Consider the following 21,015-nt stretch of genomic DNA (forward strand, 5'->3'; position numbering starts at 1 on the left):
CTCCTCTACCCATGTTAATCCTATTATAATAGCAACCATTTCCACCGTATATATTGACAGTTTAGGTGTTAGTCGTTTCGATATTGATATTTTAAACTCTGGAATATACACTCCTATTCCCGTAATTCCTGTTCTTGGATCTTTAGATCCATCAGTGTAAATGTGCATACTTGCATAGAATCTTTCCTGTATGTACTTTTTAACTTTATAATCCAACATACCCATTTCCTCCCATTCCCGTTTCTTATCTAATATTCCTAAATCAATTCTAACCTCCGGTATAATCCATTTCGGAACCTCTCCCCATATAGGAGACATACTACATTCAATATTTGCAATCTTATACTTCTCTGTTAACTTATTTATCTTCCATCCATATCCTCCTCTCTCGGTATTACAGTATTCCCAACAATTATTTAAAATATCTTTAGCTATATTTTCTCCAGTGTAACTCTTTAAAGATGTCCAAAATACCAAAGACAATTTCTCTCTCCTTAATTTCAATGGCATTTCATTCGCTTCTACTAATAATGCATTAACCGGTGTTGTTTTAATTGCTCCTAAACATATTCTAAGAGCTCTATATTGAATTCTATCTATACTTTTTAATAATGTTTCTGAAGCTGACCCATAAATTATGCTACCATAATCAATTGTTGATCTGATCAAGGCTTGATATATTGTTAGCATTGAGTCTCTTTCTGCTCCCCATTCTTTCCCAGCTATTGCCCTCATCACATTTAAGATCCTCCTGCATTTTTTATCAATTTCCTCAATATGTTTTTTCCATGTATATCTCCCATCTAACCACATTCCCAAATATTTAAATGTTTTAACTTGTTCTAAAGGTTTCCCATATAAAACTAATTCAATTTCCTTAAAATCTTTTTTCCTGCTAAATATCATGAAACATGATTTACTAGTAGACATTTTAAAACTCCATTCTATACTCCAATCTTCCACCTTTTTAATAGCCATTTGAATCCCTGAAATCACTTGTTTTGTATTTCTTCCTCTCTTCCAAATAGCCCCATCATCAGCATACAATGCACATCCCACACCATATCCCAAATTATCAAAAATATCATTAATCATAATGTTAAAAAGAATTGGACTTATAACACTCCCTTGAGGAATGCCATTTTCTGCCGTATAATTTAATGATTGACAGGCTCCCACTTGAACTACAAATGTTCTTTCATACAAAAATTGACATAACCAATTATACATATTTCCATCTATTCCTATCCTTGATGCTTTAATTAACAACCCTTCTCTCCATACCGTATCATACGCTTTTTCTATATCAAAATATACTACTGCCATAATTTCTTTCATAGTTATCGTCTTCTCTACTTCATTACTGATCTTGATTAATGCATCCATTGTTGATCTCTTGCCTCTAAATCCACATTGGAACTTACTAAATGTACCCCTTTTCTCTAGATCATATGTTAATCTATGAACAATAATCTTTTCCATTAATTTACATAAATTTGAAGTCAGTGCAATTGGACGATAACTTCCTGGGTTTGTTGAATTTTTTCCTGGCTTAACAATAGGGATTACTACAGCTTTCTTCCATATTTTTGGAATAGTTCCTTCCATCCATATTTTGTTATACAACTCAAGTATCTTTAATAACATACAATCTGACTAATGCTTTATCATTGTATAACTTACTTTATCAATACCAGGAGTGGTATTTGCACATTTTTGTAACGCTACTTTCAGTTCAGTAAGTGAAAACTCTAAATCCATACAGCTCTTATTGCTCATTCTTTTCTTCATAATATCTGGGTTTTTATCTAAAATTTCCTTTTTCCTTATCTCATATTCTTCCCCCAATTCTATTCTATGTGCTCTTTCTAAAACCTTACCTAACATGTTTGCTTTATCTATATCTACTACTGCAGTCTTTTCGTCTTCAATTAAAACAGGAATTGTAGCTGATTTCTTTCCTTTTCCATTCATACTCCTTAACATATTCCATATTTTATCCATAGGTGTATCTTTTCCTATGGTAGAACAAAATTCTCTCCATCCATTTCTCTTTGCATTCTTAATTATTCTTCTTGTTTTAGCTCTTGCTTTCTTATATTCCACCAGATTGCTCATACTCATATTTTCCCTGAGTTGTTTAAATGCCTTATTCCTTTCTTTAATTGCATGACTGCACTCTTCCTTCCACCATGGAATATTTTTGTTTTTCTGACCTGCCATTCTTTGTGGTATATACAATGTTGCAGCTTCCATTATTATACTTGTAATTGAATCGCAAAATGTTTCTACTGAATCTTCTACCATTAAATCTTTATTTTCTTCACAATGCTTACTGAAAGAATTCCAATCTGCCTTCTCATACAACCATTTCTTTTGGAGTACATATTCTGGATTATTATCTACATTCATTTTACAAATAATTGGGAAATGGTCACTTCCAACCGTGTTCTCCCCATTAATTTTCCATTCACATAATTCAGCCATACTATTTGTTATTAATGTTAAATCTATACTTGATACCGAATTCTCTGTTATATTATACCTAGTTCCTTCTCCTGTGTTTAAACAAACTAATGATCTTTCGTCCATTAGCTGTTCTATTATTTCCCCATTATAATCTGTATTTTTACTCCCCCATAACCAATTATGAGCATTAAAATCACCACACCATAATTCTTTTTTCTCTTTCTTAATCTTTTCAAACAATTTTATTGATATCTTCTTACATGGATTATAAAAATTATATATTACAATTGAATCTTCTCTAAAATATATTTCAACCACAACACATTCCATATCTATTACCTCACATAATTCCCTATATACAGTTCCTTCTTTTATAAAAGTTACCACCCCTCCCCCTTGTTTCCCAACTCTATCCTTTCGAATAGACTTATATCCTGGTAATGTAAATTGCAGGTTTGGCTTGAGCCAAGACTCTTGAACACAAATTATACTTGGCTTATGATCCAAATCCAATACAAATTTTTTAAATTCTTGACCATTTGCTACAAGGCTCCTTGCGTTCCATTGCATTACATGTATCACCATTTATCTACTCAGAAACTTGTGCAACTTCAACTGATGTTGCTCTGGTTAGAATTTCATGTATTGCACTTACTGAGATCCCAGAGATCCCTAGGAATTCTGAAGCAGCTTCTAGAATTGTTTTAATCTTTGCCGATCTGCTTGGCAACATAGCAGTGACATTAATTACCTTAACAATAAAGGCTAGAAAGTTCTCTTTAGTCATTATTAATGTATTTTCTTTTATCACACACTGTTGCTCTGGTTCCTTAGTTTTCTCGATTTTGTTCCTTGAATCTTGGTTGAGATTATCCCTCCTCTCTTCCCTCCTGTCCTCCTTACTTTTGCAGATCTTCACTGCTTCCGCATATGTGACTTTATGCTCCGTCTTGTATTTTTGTACTTCTCTTGCTTTAATTTGTACCTCACATCCTCCATATGCTGCACTGTGAGCACCTCCACAATTGCAACATTTTAATCCATTTACCTCTGTGCATTTATCATAGTCATGCTCACCTCCGCATTTTGCACATCTTACCTTCCCCCGACACACTGCCGCCACATGTCCCATTCGTTGACATTTAAAACATCTCAATGGCATTGGAACATACTCTCTTACTGGATAACTTATATATCCCATTTGTACCTTTACAGGCATTTTCCCTTCAAATGTCAACAATACACTTAAACTTTCCTGTCGTTGTCCTTCCATCGTCTTATACAGTCTTCTCACATTAGCAATCTTACCTCCTCTTATATTTTCAAGCATTTCTTGATTGGTTATATAGGTTGGAATCCCATATATCACCCCCTTTTCCCCCTTTTCTACTCCAATCTCTTTGGTTGTGACCTTTTCTCCATTCATTTCTTTTGTCTTAAGTAGTTTGTTTTTTTTCCCAACATCTTTCACTATGACCAACACTCTCCCTTGTCCCAAACATTTAGCCAAAACCACTGCCCCAACGATTTTATCGATCGCCTTAGATAGTCCTATTGGATGCAAATGTGTTCCTGTAATCTTTTCAAAAGTCAACATAACTTTGAATCCAGACTCCTTAACATTTTGAACAGTTTGTTCTCTTACAATTTCTTTTTTGTATTGTCCTGCATTGGTTCCGTCATATCTTCGCTATCCTCTTGTTCCTTAGATTTTTTACGTTTTGCATTTTTTTCCTTTGACTTTTTCCCAAGTAAACCTCCGTACAATCTTCCCTATCCTCCACTATCGATTCTTCTGAATCTTCCTCCATGACTGCACAACAGCTCTAAGTGTCCTCGTTTTGTTTCGCTGTGCAGCTAGCAGTCTTAGCTACTCGCCGCAAAAACAAGTTCAGCACTCTTGTCCACTAAACTTTCAACTCTCCGGCCCGCGTCACGGCCATACAAGAAGTTCACCACAAAAGACTTTTACACAAGAAAATATGAACGATAGTTACAACAACGGCTTCTTTTTGTGTATAAATATAAAAAAAAATATCAAAGGATTCTACCCAAAATAAACCTCCATTCATTATTTATCATTTAATACACATCTAGAGAGACTAGTTTCATAACTCTGAGAAAAAACATTTTCGTTACTTGAAAGAGAGAAAAAAAAAAATTAAAAAAAAACTTGAACCTAGACTTCATAACTCTGAGAAAAACATTTTCGTTACTTGAAAGAGAGAAAAAAATAAATTAATTAAAAAAACTTGAAAAAGAATACATGTTAATTGAAATAACGTTTTTTTTTATAATCGGTTAACATTTTTTTATATATATATAAATTAAAGGCATTAAAAAATAATAAAAATGACAAAATGCACAAGGCTGCTTAAACTTTTATTAAACTTAAAATGAATATATATATATATTTCTTGTCAGGTGATTCAAATCATACAAACACACAGACATTCATTTATCGTTTTCAGTTTACAGTTTGTGTGAGGAAAAATATAACAAAGTAACTTTCATACACAAATAAATATCATAATAATTTGGTTTTATTCATTTATTTTCAAGTTTATTTTTATTTTGTCCATTTTTCTAGGGTCCCCAGTTTGAAACCCAAACGAGAACACTTGTTTTTTCAGTGTAATTTGATAAATGCATTCTGGAATGATGCATTTAGCTGGATCCAACCAAAAATACCCGTAAGATACTGTCATGGGAAATTCTTAAATTCGGTTTGTTGATTAAGGATAACAGGGTATTTTATGTAATAAATAATCTGTTGCTTTTACTGAAATGTTGCATACACAAACGTACATTTTTCAAAATTTCTCCACGATTGTTGTTTTTTAAAGAGGAATTTCTAATATATTTGGAGATACTGAGAAGGGATGAAACGTCTCAAAGCAATGTATTTGTACTCTTTATGGGAAGACTTTCGTTTTATAATAAAAAATAAATAAATAACTCACTTATTGTTGTGTATAATGTGGTTGGAGATTTGATTGTGATCTCAGTCTTTGTTTGTTAACCTCTCGGTTATGACTGCCTTTCTGTTATTGTTCAACAAGTATATAAATAAAATAAATAAATAAATAAATAGAAAGAACCCCAAAATGATGACGTATTATGAAAACCTTTATTTTGAAATCTGGCATAGAAGCCGCCATGTTCTTATGAGCGCGCGCTTCACAGTTCACGCCGCAACACGAGCGCCATTACAGGCCCCGCAGTCATGAGCGCGTGAGGTAGAAGGCCGCGAGACGATTCTTGATCAAAAAAATCCATTGAGGCGAAATCGAGTAAAATCGCGTTTCTACCGCACGGATTTAAATGTCTTTCGATTGACGTTCACCATCATCAGATCGGAGCCACAATGACGTCCAGCACCAATGTGATCCAGGTGACGAACGTGTCGCCGAGCAGCACCGCGGAGCAGATGCGAACCCTGTTCGGCTTCATCGGAACCATCGACGAGCTCAAACTCTTTCCACCAGAGTGAGTAGAAATGTGTTCCGAATCACTCAGTGTTCAATACAGAGAACATATTACACACGTGTCCGACAGTTCGGATGTTTAACAATTCCTCAATGTTATCTATTCAACCCGATTATGTGCAAAATATATAGATTTAAAGGCACAAACAACCACCTCGATTTAGCTCGATCCATTCTCGCTAGTTTAGAAAGCGCACAAACTCGCACACAAATTATAACCAGTTACGTTAACGGATCGTATCGTTCATTTGTTTGAATAAAATCGTTCATTTATCTCCCGCTTATCCACTTTTAAGCGTCAACCCTCGTCATATTGATTTCTAATAATTAAAGCAGTAAAAACAGACGTATATTTTTACAGTTTATGTGCACTGTACGGTAATGGCGCTTTATTGCATAAAAGAGCCGTGACGTCACGCACGTTTGTCTGCACGGTTTCCGCCTCTTTGGTGTTAGTTATAATAATGTAGTCTGTTAAAAAAGTCGATTAACCAATGATATAATGAAGTCGATGAAAAAGTTGAAATTGACAATCTAAAGAGCATTTCACACAGAACGGCACTACTTTTCCTTTGTTTTTCTATGTAAACGCGCTAGTAAGATTCGTGCATGAAATCGCGGCTCATGGCAAATATATGTTATAAAATGTATTGTTTATAATGGGTTTCTGCGTTTGAAATCGCATACTAAGTAATTATTCTGTGTAGTATGAATGAAGTTCAACCGAACTACATCCGCCATTTTGTTACTGTCACGTGACCTACCAGCGTCAGTTGCATCGCTTCACCACCATTCATAAATCCTCTCCTGTGGCCTCATGGGATAGAAAAGTGTCTATCGAATACACACTTCAGAATCTGACCGGAAGTAGTAAGTCATCTGGGGACTTTTCAACTTGTGCTTGACCAGAGAAGTATTCAGTATCGGACGCAACAACAACCACAGCCTGTTTAAATCATCTAGGCGTCGAACTACGTTTCGACTCAGTAAATGTTGATTTCACTGCTCAAGCAGGCAGAATGCAGGGTTCTCCAGTAGCTAACTTCTGTTCTGTGCTTTTGTTGTTTTTCACCCATCGAAAAACATCTGGCGTCATCATATCTGCAGCGAAGGTAGGACGCTGGCGGATCTGCTCCGAAGCCGGCAGATCTTAAACTGAGCCGGATCTTGGATCTTTATGTCATGCCGTAGATGATGATTTGCTCGAACATGATGAATAATTCTCTGTGGTGTTTGAAAACTGCAGGAGGTGTGTGATCAAGTGTGTGTACATCTTGCAAAAGCATCTATATTTTCTTTCAGTGATTCTCCCTTGCCTGTGACTTCACGTGTATGTTTTGTAAAGTTCCACGAGCCGGAGTCAGTCGGAGTTTCCCAGCATCTGACCAACACGGTCTTCGTGGACAGAGCGCTGATCGTCGTCCCCTTCGCAGAAGGTTTGTGCCACTCATGTTCACTTTCAGACACGTGATCGATCCCTTCGCAGTGTAGACGACGGCGGCGGGATTAGCGCAGTGAATCCCAGCGGCCGTCGCTCATCCCTCAGACGTACAGATGCGTACGTGTGAGTGTACACTGCCGTTCAAACGTTTCGGATCGCTACCATTTAATGTTTCTGAAAGAGTCTCTTTTGCACACGCATTTATTTAATTGGAAATACAAAAAACGGTAATATTGGTAAATATAATTTCAATTTAAAAACCCTTTTTGAGTGTATATTAAAGTGTAATCTATTCAAAAAATAACGTTCATTTTCTTCTAGTATGATCACTCTAATATGAGGATCTGATGCTCAAAACATTTATGATTATCAATTATGACACCCGTTAATTACATTTTTATTCAGGATTCTTTGAATATTATCTTCAAAAGAACAGCATTTATCTGAAATATAAAGCTTTTGTGATATTATACACTACCGTTCATAAGTTCCCAGATAGCAAACTGACATTTAATCAACGTCTCTCATGACATCGAAACAACGTTGATCCGACATTGTTTTGCTCATCGAATTAACGTTGAACCAACGTCAGACGCGTCATTCTTTCACAACTAACGGAAAATCAACTTGAAATCAACGTTGTTTCAACGTTATCAAATCAAACCAATTTTCGATTTTCATTTAGCTTTGAAGAATGCCGCGTCTGACGTTGGTTCAACGTTAATTCGAGCAAAATCAATGTTGTTTCGATGTCATGAGAGACGTCGTTTCCATGTTGATTCAATGTCAGTTTGCTGTCTGGGTTTAGGGTCAGTATGATTTTTCTTCATACAAGTATAGAAATCAATATTTTTATTCATCAATGATTAATTAAAGTGATGGTAAAGACATTTATAATGTTACTTAAGACTCTTTCAAATAAATACTGTTTTTTTTTTCTTCAAAAAGTCCTGAAAAAAATGTATATGACTGTTTTCAACACTGATAATAATCATAGTTTGTTGATTTCTGAAGGATCATGTGACACTGAAGACTGGAGTAATGAAGATAATTTCACCTTTTGAATAAATGACACTTTACACATTTACATTTTAAGAATATTTCGGTTTTTGTTGGGTTTTTAATCAAGTAAACACAGCCTTGGTGAGCAGAAGAGACTCATTTTAAAAACATAATAAACGGTACCGACCCCAAACATGTGAAAGGCAGTGTACAGTTCAGAAATATCAATGAGATGGTCGGGAATGAATCCCCTGAATGGCAGGAGCTCATGTTTAAACTCATTGCCTTTCCAGTTTAGTTTCATTTTTTTTGTTAAACTTTTCTCTTTGTCATTTGTGTGTGTGATTTTTATAGTGAACAAGGCAATTGCAGAGCCGGCAGATGTCTGAGTGTGACCCTGTAGACAAATAAAAGCGGCCAGCCCACGTGTTTCCCTGCTGTAAACTATAATCCTCTCTCTCGTCTCCAACTGAATTCACTCGAGTTCACAGACAAAGTTCGATCTAATCATGTAAAGCACAAATGTTTAGGCACAAATGTTTAGGCTCAAATCCTTGTTGGTTTCTACATTTCTGATTGAACTGCATGCTAATCAGACACGAGATAATCTACGGTAAGACGAGATGTAGCGTTTCTGCATGAGTGTTTTGCACACATATAATGCTAGGGCTTTCCTGTCCGTGTTATGATATTAGTCCAACCTCCCTTTTTGAGTAAGAAACAGTCTGAGAATGTTCTTTTGTTCCTCTCCACATGACTGAAAAAGGCCTGAGACGCTTTTTAACGGTCGTTTCTGTTTTTTGTTGTTGTGTTTTCCAGTTCTTTTCCCTGGTTCTGCAAGTCCTGTAAACCAGGCCCAGCAGAAAATGCCACCCAACAGTTTTGTCTTCTGCAGCTTGTCCTGTTTCTCTCTCTCTCATCTCTCTCTCTCTCTCTCTCTCTCTCTCTCTGGTGTGTGTGTGTGTGTGTGTGTGTAAGTGATGATTGTATTGTTTGGAGTGAATATGAATTTCAGAGGTGCTCTCCCAATGGACTCATGCACTCACTAGACATTCATGTCTTTTAGCTATTGATTATTATTATTATTATTTTTTCTTGTCTGTAGTTGAGTCTAAACTGGGCTTTTGCTGGAAAACGTCTTTTTCATTTAAAGTCTCAATCCAGCACACACATTCATTAGACGAGTTTAGATGTGCTTCAAAAGGTAAAGGCAGTTTTAGCTCTTGAATAACCAGCAAAAGCCCCCTAAACAAATGTTTTTTTGCATTAGTCATGGTAAGTCACACCATCAGTGGATTAATAAACTTGTCATTTGATGCTGACACCCAAATCATAAACTCTGTTTTGTCTATCTTGATGTCTCTGTGTGCTTTATAGCGAAGCAGCCGACCTGAGTCGCTTGTTCATTATACAACTTATGAAACTTGAGAGCACATCCCAGTGGAGATCCGGCTGTGCTTGCTTACATTTGGTTCATGACTTAAAAAATCAAGTTCAGGTGATAACATCTTGGCAGTGTGTCTAGTGTCATTTCCTTTTTTGTAGTATTGTGCACTTCATGCTTTTGTTAAGGGACCTCATGTCTTAGCTTCCTCTTGACAAAGCGTGTACTGATGTAAGTGCAAATATAGACTTGGAAAAAAGGGGTCTGTTTGTGCGTGCGTGTGTGTGTGTGTGTGGTGCGAGAGCCGTGGCGTGGTTTAACTGTGGCGTTTCTGTCCTGCAGGGGTGATTCCTGACGAGTCCAAGGCTCTGTCACTGCTCGCTCCAGCCAATGCCGTCGCAGGGTTACTGCCAGGAGGCGGACTCCTCCCGACGCCCAATCCCGTCACTTCTGTGAGTGTCAATCACTGCCACGATACTGATGTAAACGGCTGAAGACGCAACACTTGATCCATTAATATTAACACTTTATCTTCTATTCTATTATCTTTATATTAGTGCTGTCAAACGATTAAAACATTTAATTTGGCTTTTGGATGCCAAAATGTTTCTATTGGCCGTGTTGGTAATCATCACAGTAGAGCCAGACCGATATTATCGGCCGATATTAGGCATTTTCCAAACTATCGGTATTGGCAGTTATAATGGCGGATAAATGAATATTTCAAAAATAAAAACGGACGAAACACGCTTGAACCATGTCATGAGTGTTGGAGTTGTATAGTTTGTCCACCAGAGGGCGCTCTACACCGTTCCTGTTGGCAACACTCGTTGAGTTGGTCATTGCTTTAATAACAATTAAAAGAACATCCCCATCAGTTCTCTGAACTCAAATAAGCATGACAAAATTTGTGACTATCATGTCCAGTTTAAATAAATAAATAAAATATCGGCCGATATATCGGATTTTAAAACCCAAAAATATCGGTATCGGCCTTCAAAATCCTTTATCGGTCGGGCTCTACATTACAGTGGCAAAAGTTGAAGTATTTTGAATTTCGACCGCTGTGTGCGCTCTTCGCCTTTGTCGAAGAAACAACAAAATGTTCCGCAAGCCGTTGAAATGAATGGGTTTCATAGTGCAGCGGATGCGGCGTCCTGCTGCAAAAGCATGTAAAAACCTACAAAGTTTCGCTAGACAAAAAAGACTGTTAATCTCACGATAAAAAAATTAATCGCGTTAAAATAGATTTGCGTTAACGCCGTTAATAACGCGTTTAACTGACAGCCCTACTTTATTTTATATAAGTACATATTAGTTAGATTAAACTGGGACGGGTCATAGCATTTGCATGTTGTTATTTTAACTGCTTCAAAAAAGGAATATTTCGCAAAACTGCAATGGAAACATTTGATGTAGATCGCGGTGCGTTTGGACTGAAGACGAGACTGGGCTCTTTCTTAAACTCATAAGACAAAAGTGTGTGAACATTTGTGAACTTTTTTTTTTTTTTTTAGAAAAAAATCGCAAGTTTTGTGCAAATCTGTAGTGAAAACACACCTAATGTAATAACGAGACGCTTGCCCTCTTTGGACTAATGACGTTGTTTTGTCAGATTGGTGGTGTTTCTCTTGGTGGTCTCGGAGGGCCGAACTTGGACCCGATGGCAGCTCTGGCAATGGCGGCGCCCAATATAAACCCTCAGGTTTGACCTCTCTCAGCTCCTTCAACAGAAGTCTTTGTACACCAGATATGCTTCTCTTTCACTAATCTTTGTGTGTTTCTTCCTAGACTCTGTCGGCTGAGCAGCTTATGAAGCTTATGGCATCCATTGACCCCAAGTAAGTCCATCGATATCATCTAGGGCCTGATGAAAGCTAAATTATATTATTCTGGTCTAGAGCCCGACCGATAAAGGATTTTGAAGGCCGATACCGATACAAATATTTTGGGGTTATAAAATCCGATGTATCGGCCGATATTTTTTTTTTATGAAATATTGTTGGATTTCACACGCATGTAAAAGAAAAGCTAACTTTTCTGCACAAGATACGTTTGATACTTTTTCTCTATGTCTAAATGTTCACTCCTCGCAGGTATAACTTACATTTTACAATGCAGGGACTGTAACTAGAGATATGCAAGTTATAAATACAGTAATCATTACTTTATTTAGGCAGAAAAAGTTCATTGTGGTTTCCAAGCTATTAATGTTAACGTTAGCGGTCTTCCACTGATGATAGTGGCATTAGCTAGCTTTGTGGTTAGCTAGTCTATGATGAGCCATAATTTAGCAATATATAACATCATACTGAAAATTGTAAAACATACATTTTCAATATAACAGGTCAAGGAGAGATGATTGAAGCGTGTTTCGTCCATTTTTATTTTATTTTTTAAATATTCATTTATCGGCCATTATAACTGCCGATACCGATATTATGGAAAATGCCTAATATCGGCCGATAATAGCCGATATATCGGTCTGGCTCTATTCTGGACCCCACCCGGTTTCACAGACAGGGCTTAAGCTAGTCCAAGACTAAAGCGCATGTTTGAACTGAAAGTTAAATATATAAGCGTCACTGTTTTGTCTTCAGATGAACACCAGTAATGTTTATAAAAGCTACTTAAATGTCCTAATTAAGGATTAATCTAAACCCGGTCATTGTTTTATCCAGTCATTGTTTTATTTTGAAGGTTATTCAATTTTAGTAATCTAAAAAGCATGTCCTAATAATTGAAATCCTGAAACGGACTAGAGAATATTTTTGTCTAATTTATTCAAGTGAAATCACATTAATTTTGGCTGGGATTCTGCGTAGTTTATGGAGTCCGACTAGATAAACCTAACTTTGGGTTTATCGCTTAATTCTCCTGTGCTTCATTCCCACCCTTCTTGTTGCGTTGGTAAGATTATCACGAATAAGATGGTTTAGTTGTACTATTTTACAATCAATGCATAGTAAATATACATTTATGTAAATGTAAAGTCGCCGATGTAACGGGTTAACTTGGAAATGTATGGAAAGAGTCTTAAATTGAACTGTAAATAGCCTGTCATAGGGCTCTATCGTCTAATTGAGGTTGTGTGTTCTCATCAGTAACTCACTGTGATTGCAGGCTGAACCCTCTCGCCGCTGGACTGAACCTGACCCCGGGACTGAAGGCGGACGCCTCCAATAAAGAGATCGAAGAAGCCATGAAGAGAGTGAGAGAGGCACAATCTCTGATCTCCGCCGCAATCGAGCCTGGGAGTGAGTGGACAGACACTGTCATTCATTAATTTCTCACAATATCACAGTTTATTCGCTAGTTTAGAAAATGGAGATGAAATATGACAATATTTGACTGGTTTTGTCCGTCCTTCTGTTGGACTCTCACACATGAATTATTGAATATCTGTCAGCTGTTAACAATTAGATAATACCAGTTTAGCTCAACCAGTGACCAAGCAATGCTTCATGTTAAAAAGAGCATTAGCCATTACAGAAAACACACTTCAGCAAAACATCGTCCGCTCAAAGTGGAGGAGTCATTATTGGTCCCTTATTTTATTAAATGTTACTGTAGTCAAGAATATTTGGGTGTTATATATCAGTTTACTTTATATTGCCCTCCTCACATACAGAAATGAACTATAGTGTCCTGCACACACTAGTGAAACAATATCGGAAATGTGTATTTTGACTGTTTTAGTTTTAAATGAGGGCGCTGTGCTAAAGAGTTTGCTCCTTCAGGTAAAAAGGATGATAAACGCAAGCGCTCGAGATCCAGGTCCAGATCCAGACGCAGGAGGTCCAGGTCCCGCTCCAGACACAGGTTCGTGAAGACGCTTTAATCGTCAAGTTAAGCTGATATTCATATCCAGTCCTGGGCCAATGCGTGTGTTGTGACCGCAGGCGCTCTAAGAGTCATTCTAGACGACGGTCCCGATCCAGGAGCAGGAGGAGGTCAAAGAGCCCGAGGAGGAGGAGGGCCGATTCACGTGATCGCAGCAGACGCTCCAGATCCAGGTAACGCTAAGTTCACATACCTGAGAGTATTTACTCTGTTTGTGAAGAGAAAGTGCGTACTCTTGACTGACAAAATCCTGTTTGATCAGTGTTCATTGAATCGATTGTAAACTCGATTTTCCATGTCTGAAGACGTTTTCGGCAAATCCACGGGCACCTAAAGGCATTAGGACGAGCATAAAGAGGCTTGAGACGCACAAGTCAGCAATATTACTGATGATTTATTGATGAAGTTGTCACAATGACAAACAGGAGCGCAACATTCAGGGATTGAGATTAACACACTCGACCCTCCAGATGTGTGTACAAATGAACTTTGGCGGGAAACGCTGTCCAATCATGAGCCAATCTGACGTATCTGTGTTTACTCACTTTGTCTGCGCAGATTTAGCGAAATACATAACTCGTGATCCTCATGATATATTAAATACAGTGTATTGCTGAATCTGCGCATTTCTGGTTTACTTGAATGCACACATCACTACACAACACATAACGGCACGCTTGTTCACTTGCGAATGTTAATCATTTGGTGCAGAAAACAGAAAACCTCTTACGGTCAGTCACACATTTCCCCCATATTTTGTAGCTTTTTAACTAGTCCTTTCCCCAAAGTGCAATGGGTTGTGGGTAATATTAGCTGTCATTTTAAGCACTGATCCATGCTTTGAAAATCCACCAGGAATAGGGACTTTTCAACATGCTATGCTTTGAAAAGTTTAATCTCACACACTGTTTAGGATGTGTAGTGTGAACATTGAGACGCAAGGTGGAGCTGGGCATCGATTCAGATGATTCGCAAGCGCTCGATTCGACTCGATGAATATAGATTTAATACAAATCCTATATTTATGAAAATTTTACAAGTGGTTGTTAATTAATAAAAAAAACATGAATATTAAAATTTTAGGTTTTTTTTAGGTACACTTGGGTACATTAAAACAGAATCCAAAGCTATACATCAAATGCATAGAATTAATATACAGGATTTTGATGCAAGATGAAAAATTGATGATCAAACAGGATCAGATTATTTTATGTTTAGGATTAAACGCATGAAATCTCCCAGCATTCAGCTGTAACACAGAGACTCAAGCCTATGAGCAGTGGAGGAAACTAATACTGGCTTTTGGGTGATAGATAGATAAATATGGAAAACAAACAATTGTTAAAACCCCGTTTTAAAAACGATTAATCGAAAAATAAATTGTCAAATGTGCTTCTGGTTTCTCAGGGTTAGTGGTGCGATGGTAGAGGTCCGTTTCCTCAAAGATGTTTGTGTTGTTTTTAAATGTAGAGATCGGCGGAAGGAGGAAAAGATCCGGAAACGTTCAAAAACTCCCCCGAAGAGCTACAGCAGCGCCCGACGGTCCCGCAGCACCAGCCGGTGAGTGGAGCGCACCCACATCAGGCTGATCACGTTTTAATGATTATCACATTTTAGTTTAAAATTAAAGCCCCAGTTTTTGATTCATCCAAAATTATCAAAAATCATCTAAAATTTCATTTTTATTACGGGAATCTGCTTTTTTTTTTTTTTTTTGTTCACATTGTGGTAAAAAGGGCCTGTTGAGTTGATTCAACTTTTTTTCACAAGCACATCTTGTGAAACCTTAGTTTAAAGTAGAAAGTAAGTGTACACTACAGCGATGTGCTAAAAACGGAGAAGTTTTTCCTTGGCGTTTTCTGCATACAGATGATAATGTTTTCAATACGATCCCCATTCATACAGGTCCATGAAAACGACTAAAAACCAGGATCTTACAAGGTATTTAATATACTTGATACTTAGGAAATTTAAGTCCTGGAAAACCCTTGAAAACAGTCATTTGGATGTAGAATTGATTGTTAATTGTATTGATAATATAATCTTTTCACACAAATTTACAGATGCAGTCCATCTGATTTTGTTATTTCCCATGGCTTTGAGTGTGATATTGCTCATATAAATATCCATTAATATGATACAGCTTTTATTCTTCAAATCAATCATATATTAATGGGAGGAAAAAATCTGTTTTATAAGGAAAACGATATCTTTGTCATAGTATCCATACGCAGTCACTGCATAGGCTGCACTTTACTTGTACCATTTAGTTTTATCTATTTACCTTTTTTAGAATTTAAATATTGTTTTATAAATGAGATTTTAGTGCTTTAAGTCCTGGAATTTGATTGTAAAAATGTTGTATGTCATTTTGTAAAGAAATATCACACGCCTATAGACTGAACACGTGACGCATGTGCATGATGTTACCCTTTTCCGCAGATTTGCGTGTTTGTAGTTTACGGTATCACAAAAAAAACAACAACAAAAAAACGTGCGCTTAGAAATCTGTTGAGTAAATGAATAGCCAAAGCACATATAAAGGTGTTGGTAAAGTGCACCCCAGATTATTGTGGTCTGCATCCGGTCCGAGCGCCTCTTGATCCAGTAAATGCTTCTCTCTCCAGCAAACGGCACAGGAGAAGTCGCAGCGTGTCTCGATCGCCAAAGAAGTCTCGCTCTCCCAAGAGAAAACTGTCCCGCTCCCCGTCTCCTCGCAGGTAATACACACACACACACGTCCCCTTCCTTTCTCATAGGGCTGGGACTGGGTAAAACAATATAGATTTCGATTTTAATCGATTCTCATTTTTACGAACAGATATCGATTCTTAAATCCCAAGAAGCAATTAGGCTAGTCGACCTGTTTCCAGTTGACGGATGAATGGATCATTATAGCGCGCATCCCATCCAATAAATCACAATAATCTTTGTGCTTTGCTACTATTGATATGAAAGTGTCTCAGATTACAAGTGACGTCCATTTTCTTATGAAATTCAAAAAATGGCGCTGTGGCGTGAGATCGCACATGATCTCTTCCGCTTTAATAATACCAGTTACAGCGCCAAATAAACATGAATGAGCGTCTGAAAGTGTTAAAAGGTCGACAACTTCATAATCCGTATCAGTCACATGGAATCGCTCAGTGTTTTAACCGTAGAAAGACGTCAGTGAAACGTCACGTTTACCTCAGAAAAACTATATCTGATGGCCATAAACTCACTATCAGCTGGAAAAATTAACTCTAGAGAGGAGCGTTTTGCTAAATATTCACCATATTATAATTTAATTTTGAATAAATCTGGCAAGTTTTTATGACAGCCACCATTTAAATGTTTGTATTTCATATAACTTTATTATAAAAATAAATATTGTTTGTATACAAATCAGTTAATTTTTCCCCTCAGTATTAGAGTAGGCTAATGAAGACTATAGGCTACAATTGACTCCCATAGTTCACAGCATTAGTTAAGAGATTTGTTTTCCTTGAGAAATGTATTGCACCTGATATCCAAAATAATCAATATCGAATCGAATTGCGAGGTTGTAAATCGAATCGAATTTGTGTCAATACCCAACCCTACTTTCTCAGACCCGCTTTAACCCCAAAAACTTGTTTCTCTCAGACACAAGAAAGAGAAAAAGAAGGATAAGGACCGCGAGAGGGACCGTGACCGAGACCGAAAAGACGACCGGGACAGGACTCGTGAAAAAAGGGAACGCTCCACCAGCAAGAAGAGCAAAGACAAAGACAAGGACCGAGATCGAGACCGCAAGTCTGACAGCGAGAAGGGAGACGTGAAGGTACGAGTCATGTGACGTCACTCTATATTAGAAACCGCTTGAGCAACAAAGTATGACAATCATAACCTGATTATATGCTGTATTTCATGTTAAAATAATTGGTAACACTTTACAATAAGGATCATTAATGTTTGAACTAACGAGCAAAACATTTGTCACTGTATTTATTCATCATTAAAAATCCAGCTGTTCGTGGTAGTTCACAGTGCATTAACTAATGTTAACCAAGACAACCTTTTTTTTATTTATTTTTTTAAATATTAATGTGCTTAAGTATTGTTCATGTTAACTAATGAACCTTATTGTAAAGTGTTACCAAATAATTTCATGAGTTTAATTATCAATTCGTGTGATTTATAGCCATACTGTTTACACCTGGTCATTTCATATGGTTTTACTTGTCTGATTTGTTAAAACGGTTTCGTTTACACTTGCCCACATAAATGTGTCTCCGCAAAACGGATACAAATCCGATCTTCAATTCCCACGCTATATGCACATTTTACGTTAGAGAAAGCAACAGATATGAGCTGTTTTTTGTTTTTTTATCATCAGCTAAATTCAATAGGAGAGAGAGCGGCATCAGCACCGGTAAGAACATTTAGTCTCACTACTTTTAATGAAGAAGATGATTGTGTTTTAAGCGTCTGCGACTTGCTTTGTTTTATTTGTGGCAGTTTGCGCGTTGGCTTGCTAAATTTGCAGCGATGCGTGTTGCGGTTGTGCCGTAATATCTGGCTAATATACAATATGTCCTGTAACACGCTCACGTGTTTATTTTCTAACATTTTAGGAGTAAAATTTACATATGGGCTTTCATCAACCAGATGCGTTTACACTTGTGCCGTATCATATCCCAGATCTCCTCCTAATGGGTTTGAGCGATCGGATTTAAATATGTTTCGGAGGGCGTTTACACCTGGTCACTTCACGATCGGAGAGCTATCCGATCTGAAAACGCATGAAGTGGCCAGGTTTAAACAGGCCCTAAAAGTGACAATGGATAATTCACATCAGATCTTGAAAATATAGGAATAAAAGGATTTTTTTTGTTGTTGCATAAACTCCACCCACATGCTGTTCTGATTGGCTGTGATGTTTGATTGTCACATCTGGTATAGACAAATTGCTTGTCGCTGTAATCTTGCCACATGGCATCTGATTAGGGCGGTTCAATTCTATTGTTGTTAAAGTTCCCCTGTAGTCATTAAATTTTTCCCCTAACTCATCTTTGATTGCAAATTTTGCATATTTAATGTTTTTACTTGAGGACAAATGTCTTACAATATCTTGAATGTAACTCGACACCCTTGCCTCATTTTGTATTTAGTAGTGGTTCTGTGAATATGCAAATGAGCCCCACCTCCACTCATCCACTGGTTGACGATCACACATTGATCTGATTGGTTACAAGGTCGTTTGTGACGTCAGAAACACCAGCGATTTCAAAGCGTGTTTTTGGTTCACGGCAGTTTTAAAGAGGAAATACTTAATGCTGTCCACTTATGAATTTACACATGGTGTGAGTTAAAGCGTATTAAAAACACCACAGACGTATTGAATCTGGACATATACAAACCCAACCCTAAAAAGCCTTGGTATCCGTAAAAAAAAAAAAAACAACCTCTGATTAGGCATATTAAAATGCAGATAAATATCGTAGATGCGTTTACAGTGCAAGGCTTGTTGCGACTCTTTCCATTGTCCATTGTAATACCCGTTTCAACCACTAGCTGTCAACATTACATTCTGCAACTTTAAAACTGCTTCTGAATTCTATACACTGCAGGTGACCAGAGATTACGATGAGGAAGAGCAGGGCTACGATAGCGAGCATGAAGAAGAGCGAGAGAGAAACTCAGACGCCGCTTCATCGCCGCAGGTCAAAGAGGCTCAAGTAGACAGTGCTGACGATGCGGGTCGTGGCGAATCGGATGGAAACAGTGAAGACCAGCGAGACGAAGACATGGACATGAGCGACTGAAACGGCCCTTTCCCACTGATCAGTGTCTGAGATGTATTGTTAAATAGAGTTCAGATGAAGGAAAGCTCGTCCTAGATCATTCTACAAACTTTCCTCTCTGAACTCACTCATTCCCCTTTGGTTTTTTTAAAACTCTGCATCCTCAGAATCTGCTGTATTTACTGGTACATCCTCGTCTTAATGTTCTCTCTGATTTTAGAGCTGTTTCTTTCCCCATGGCTGATGTGGAACGGTGTTATACTGTAAATTTAGTGTAGAAAGTCGATTTCTCCCTGAAAACAACCATTCGCTGTGTCTGTTTGCAGTTTCTATTTAAAGCAATTACCTTCTGATTAAAGTGCTTGGATAACGTTGTCAAGCAGTGTTTTTTTCTTTTTCTTTTAATGATATTGCATTCGTTTTTTTATAGTTAGCCTGAGTTAGGTGGAAGATGTTTGTCTTTTTAAAGTTGCAGAACGTTTGTGAAACATGTAAACTGGATTACTTTCTCTCGCAGGTCTTTAAACAGTCCGGCTGTATCTGCTGCGATGTGTTTATCTGTAGTGAACACACCGTCATCATAGACTGTAGTTTGCTAAGAAACTGATTTATCTGTACGGTTTGCAATGTTACAAAAATAAAACTTCATATAAAATTCTTGGCTCCTACTTTCTCCATTGCTAGGTTTGACGTTAAGAAGAAATTATACTCACCTTTAAGTCTGATTCCTGGTGTATACAAAATGTTTCTTAAGGTCTTTTGTCTGCATTTAATTTGTCATGACAAGATGGCGCGTAATTCTGAGGTAACTTAGGCTATGGCTTTTCACACGACATTAACGTAACAGAAGACTGGTTTAGTCAAAACTAACGACTCAAGCTAAAGGTTTCTATACATTTACCTGAAAATTGCACCACCGAAAAAATAATCTAATACAATATAAATAGCTACCATTCGTTACTCCAAAGCAGAGAAACGTGGTCGCCGCCATCTTTACAATATTGTCTTTGAACTTCCGTTTTTGCGGTCGCTCTGAATATTTCTATGGCATCGCTGTCGAGGAGTAATTAGCTGGTGAAGTGGATTAACTTATTGTAGAGTTAACAAAAGTTATTATGAGCATTGTAAAGCAGATGTCTTAACAAATGCCGACCGGGAATTTTTTTAAGAATTCATACCTATGCAGATCGTTATGAAAATACAGACCGGATGTCAAAAGACAACCATCGCTGAAAAGTGGCGGGGCTACATAAGGTCTATAAAATAATAATTTTACTTAACTTTATTCTCTGAGGCGGACTTCGACTTCACGGTCAAAACAGCATTTGCGTGAATACGTGGAATATCTTCCCGCCGAGCGCCGCGATTGACCAATCAGAATCAAGTATTCAAGCAAACCGCTGATTTTTCTTTGTAGAACTAACGTTATGTCGAGAATTTTTATTGAACCAATTGCTAACCGCAATAAATTTACTTAAATCTTCAGTTAATATTTCATCAGCTAATTTCCAAAACGACAACATTTACTTTTAATGAAAATTACATTTTAATTGCATTTTGAGACTGTAGATAGAACTATCTAGATTTACAATTCTCTACCTTTTTCACCTGGGTTAGATG

The 21,015-nt window shown here is 37.3% G+C and overlaps 1 protein-coding gene across 4 annotated transcripts; it reads left to right on the top strand.

The window, feature by feature from the left end:
* The first annotated feature begins 5,614 nt into the window (after positions 1-5,614).
* On the top strand, positions 5,615-20,050 carry srsf11 (serine and arginine rich splicing factor 11). 4 transcript variants are annotated; one of them, XM_039689971.2, is made up of 14 exons: positions 5,615-5,958; positions 7,260-7,393; positions 10,127-10,236; positions 11,400-11,489; positions 11,576-11,625; positions 12,908-13,041; positions 13,525-13,606; positions 13,687-13,800; positions 15,098-15,187; positions 15,533-15,568; positions 16,255-16,347; positions 17,255-17,432; positions 17,988-18,023; positions 19,222-20,050. In XM_039689971.2, exons 1-14 carry the CDS (start codon positions 5,837-5,839, stop codon positions 19,414-19,416), a joined length of 1,464 nt encoding a protein of 487 aa, XP_039545905.1. In that variant the 5' UTR covers positions 5,615-5,836; the 3' UTR covers positions 19,417-20,050. The 4 variants fall into 4 exon arrangements, with proteins under 4 accessions (XP_039545905.1, XP_039545907.1, XP_039545906.1 ...); XM_039689973.2 differs by lacking the exon at positions 17,988-18,023; XM_039689972.2 differs by lacking the exon at positions 15,533-15,568.
* Positions 20,051-21,015: the final 965 nt, after the last annotated feature.

Source organism: Pimephales promelas, chromosome 21, assembly GCF_988280905.1.
Source record: "Pimephales promelas chromosome 21, fPimPro1.hap1.1, whole genome shotgun sequence".
NCBI lineage: Eukaryota > Metazoa > Chordata > Actinopteri > Cypriniformes > Leuciscidae > Pimephales > Pimephales promelas.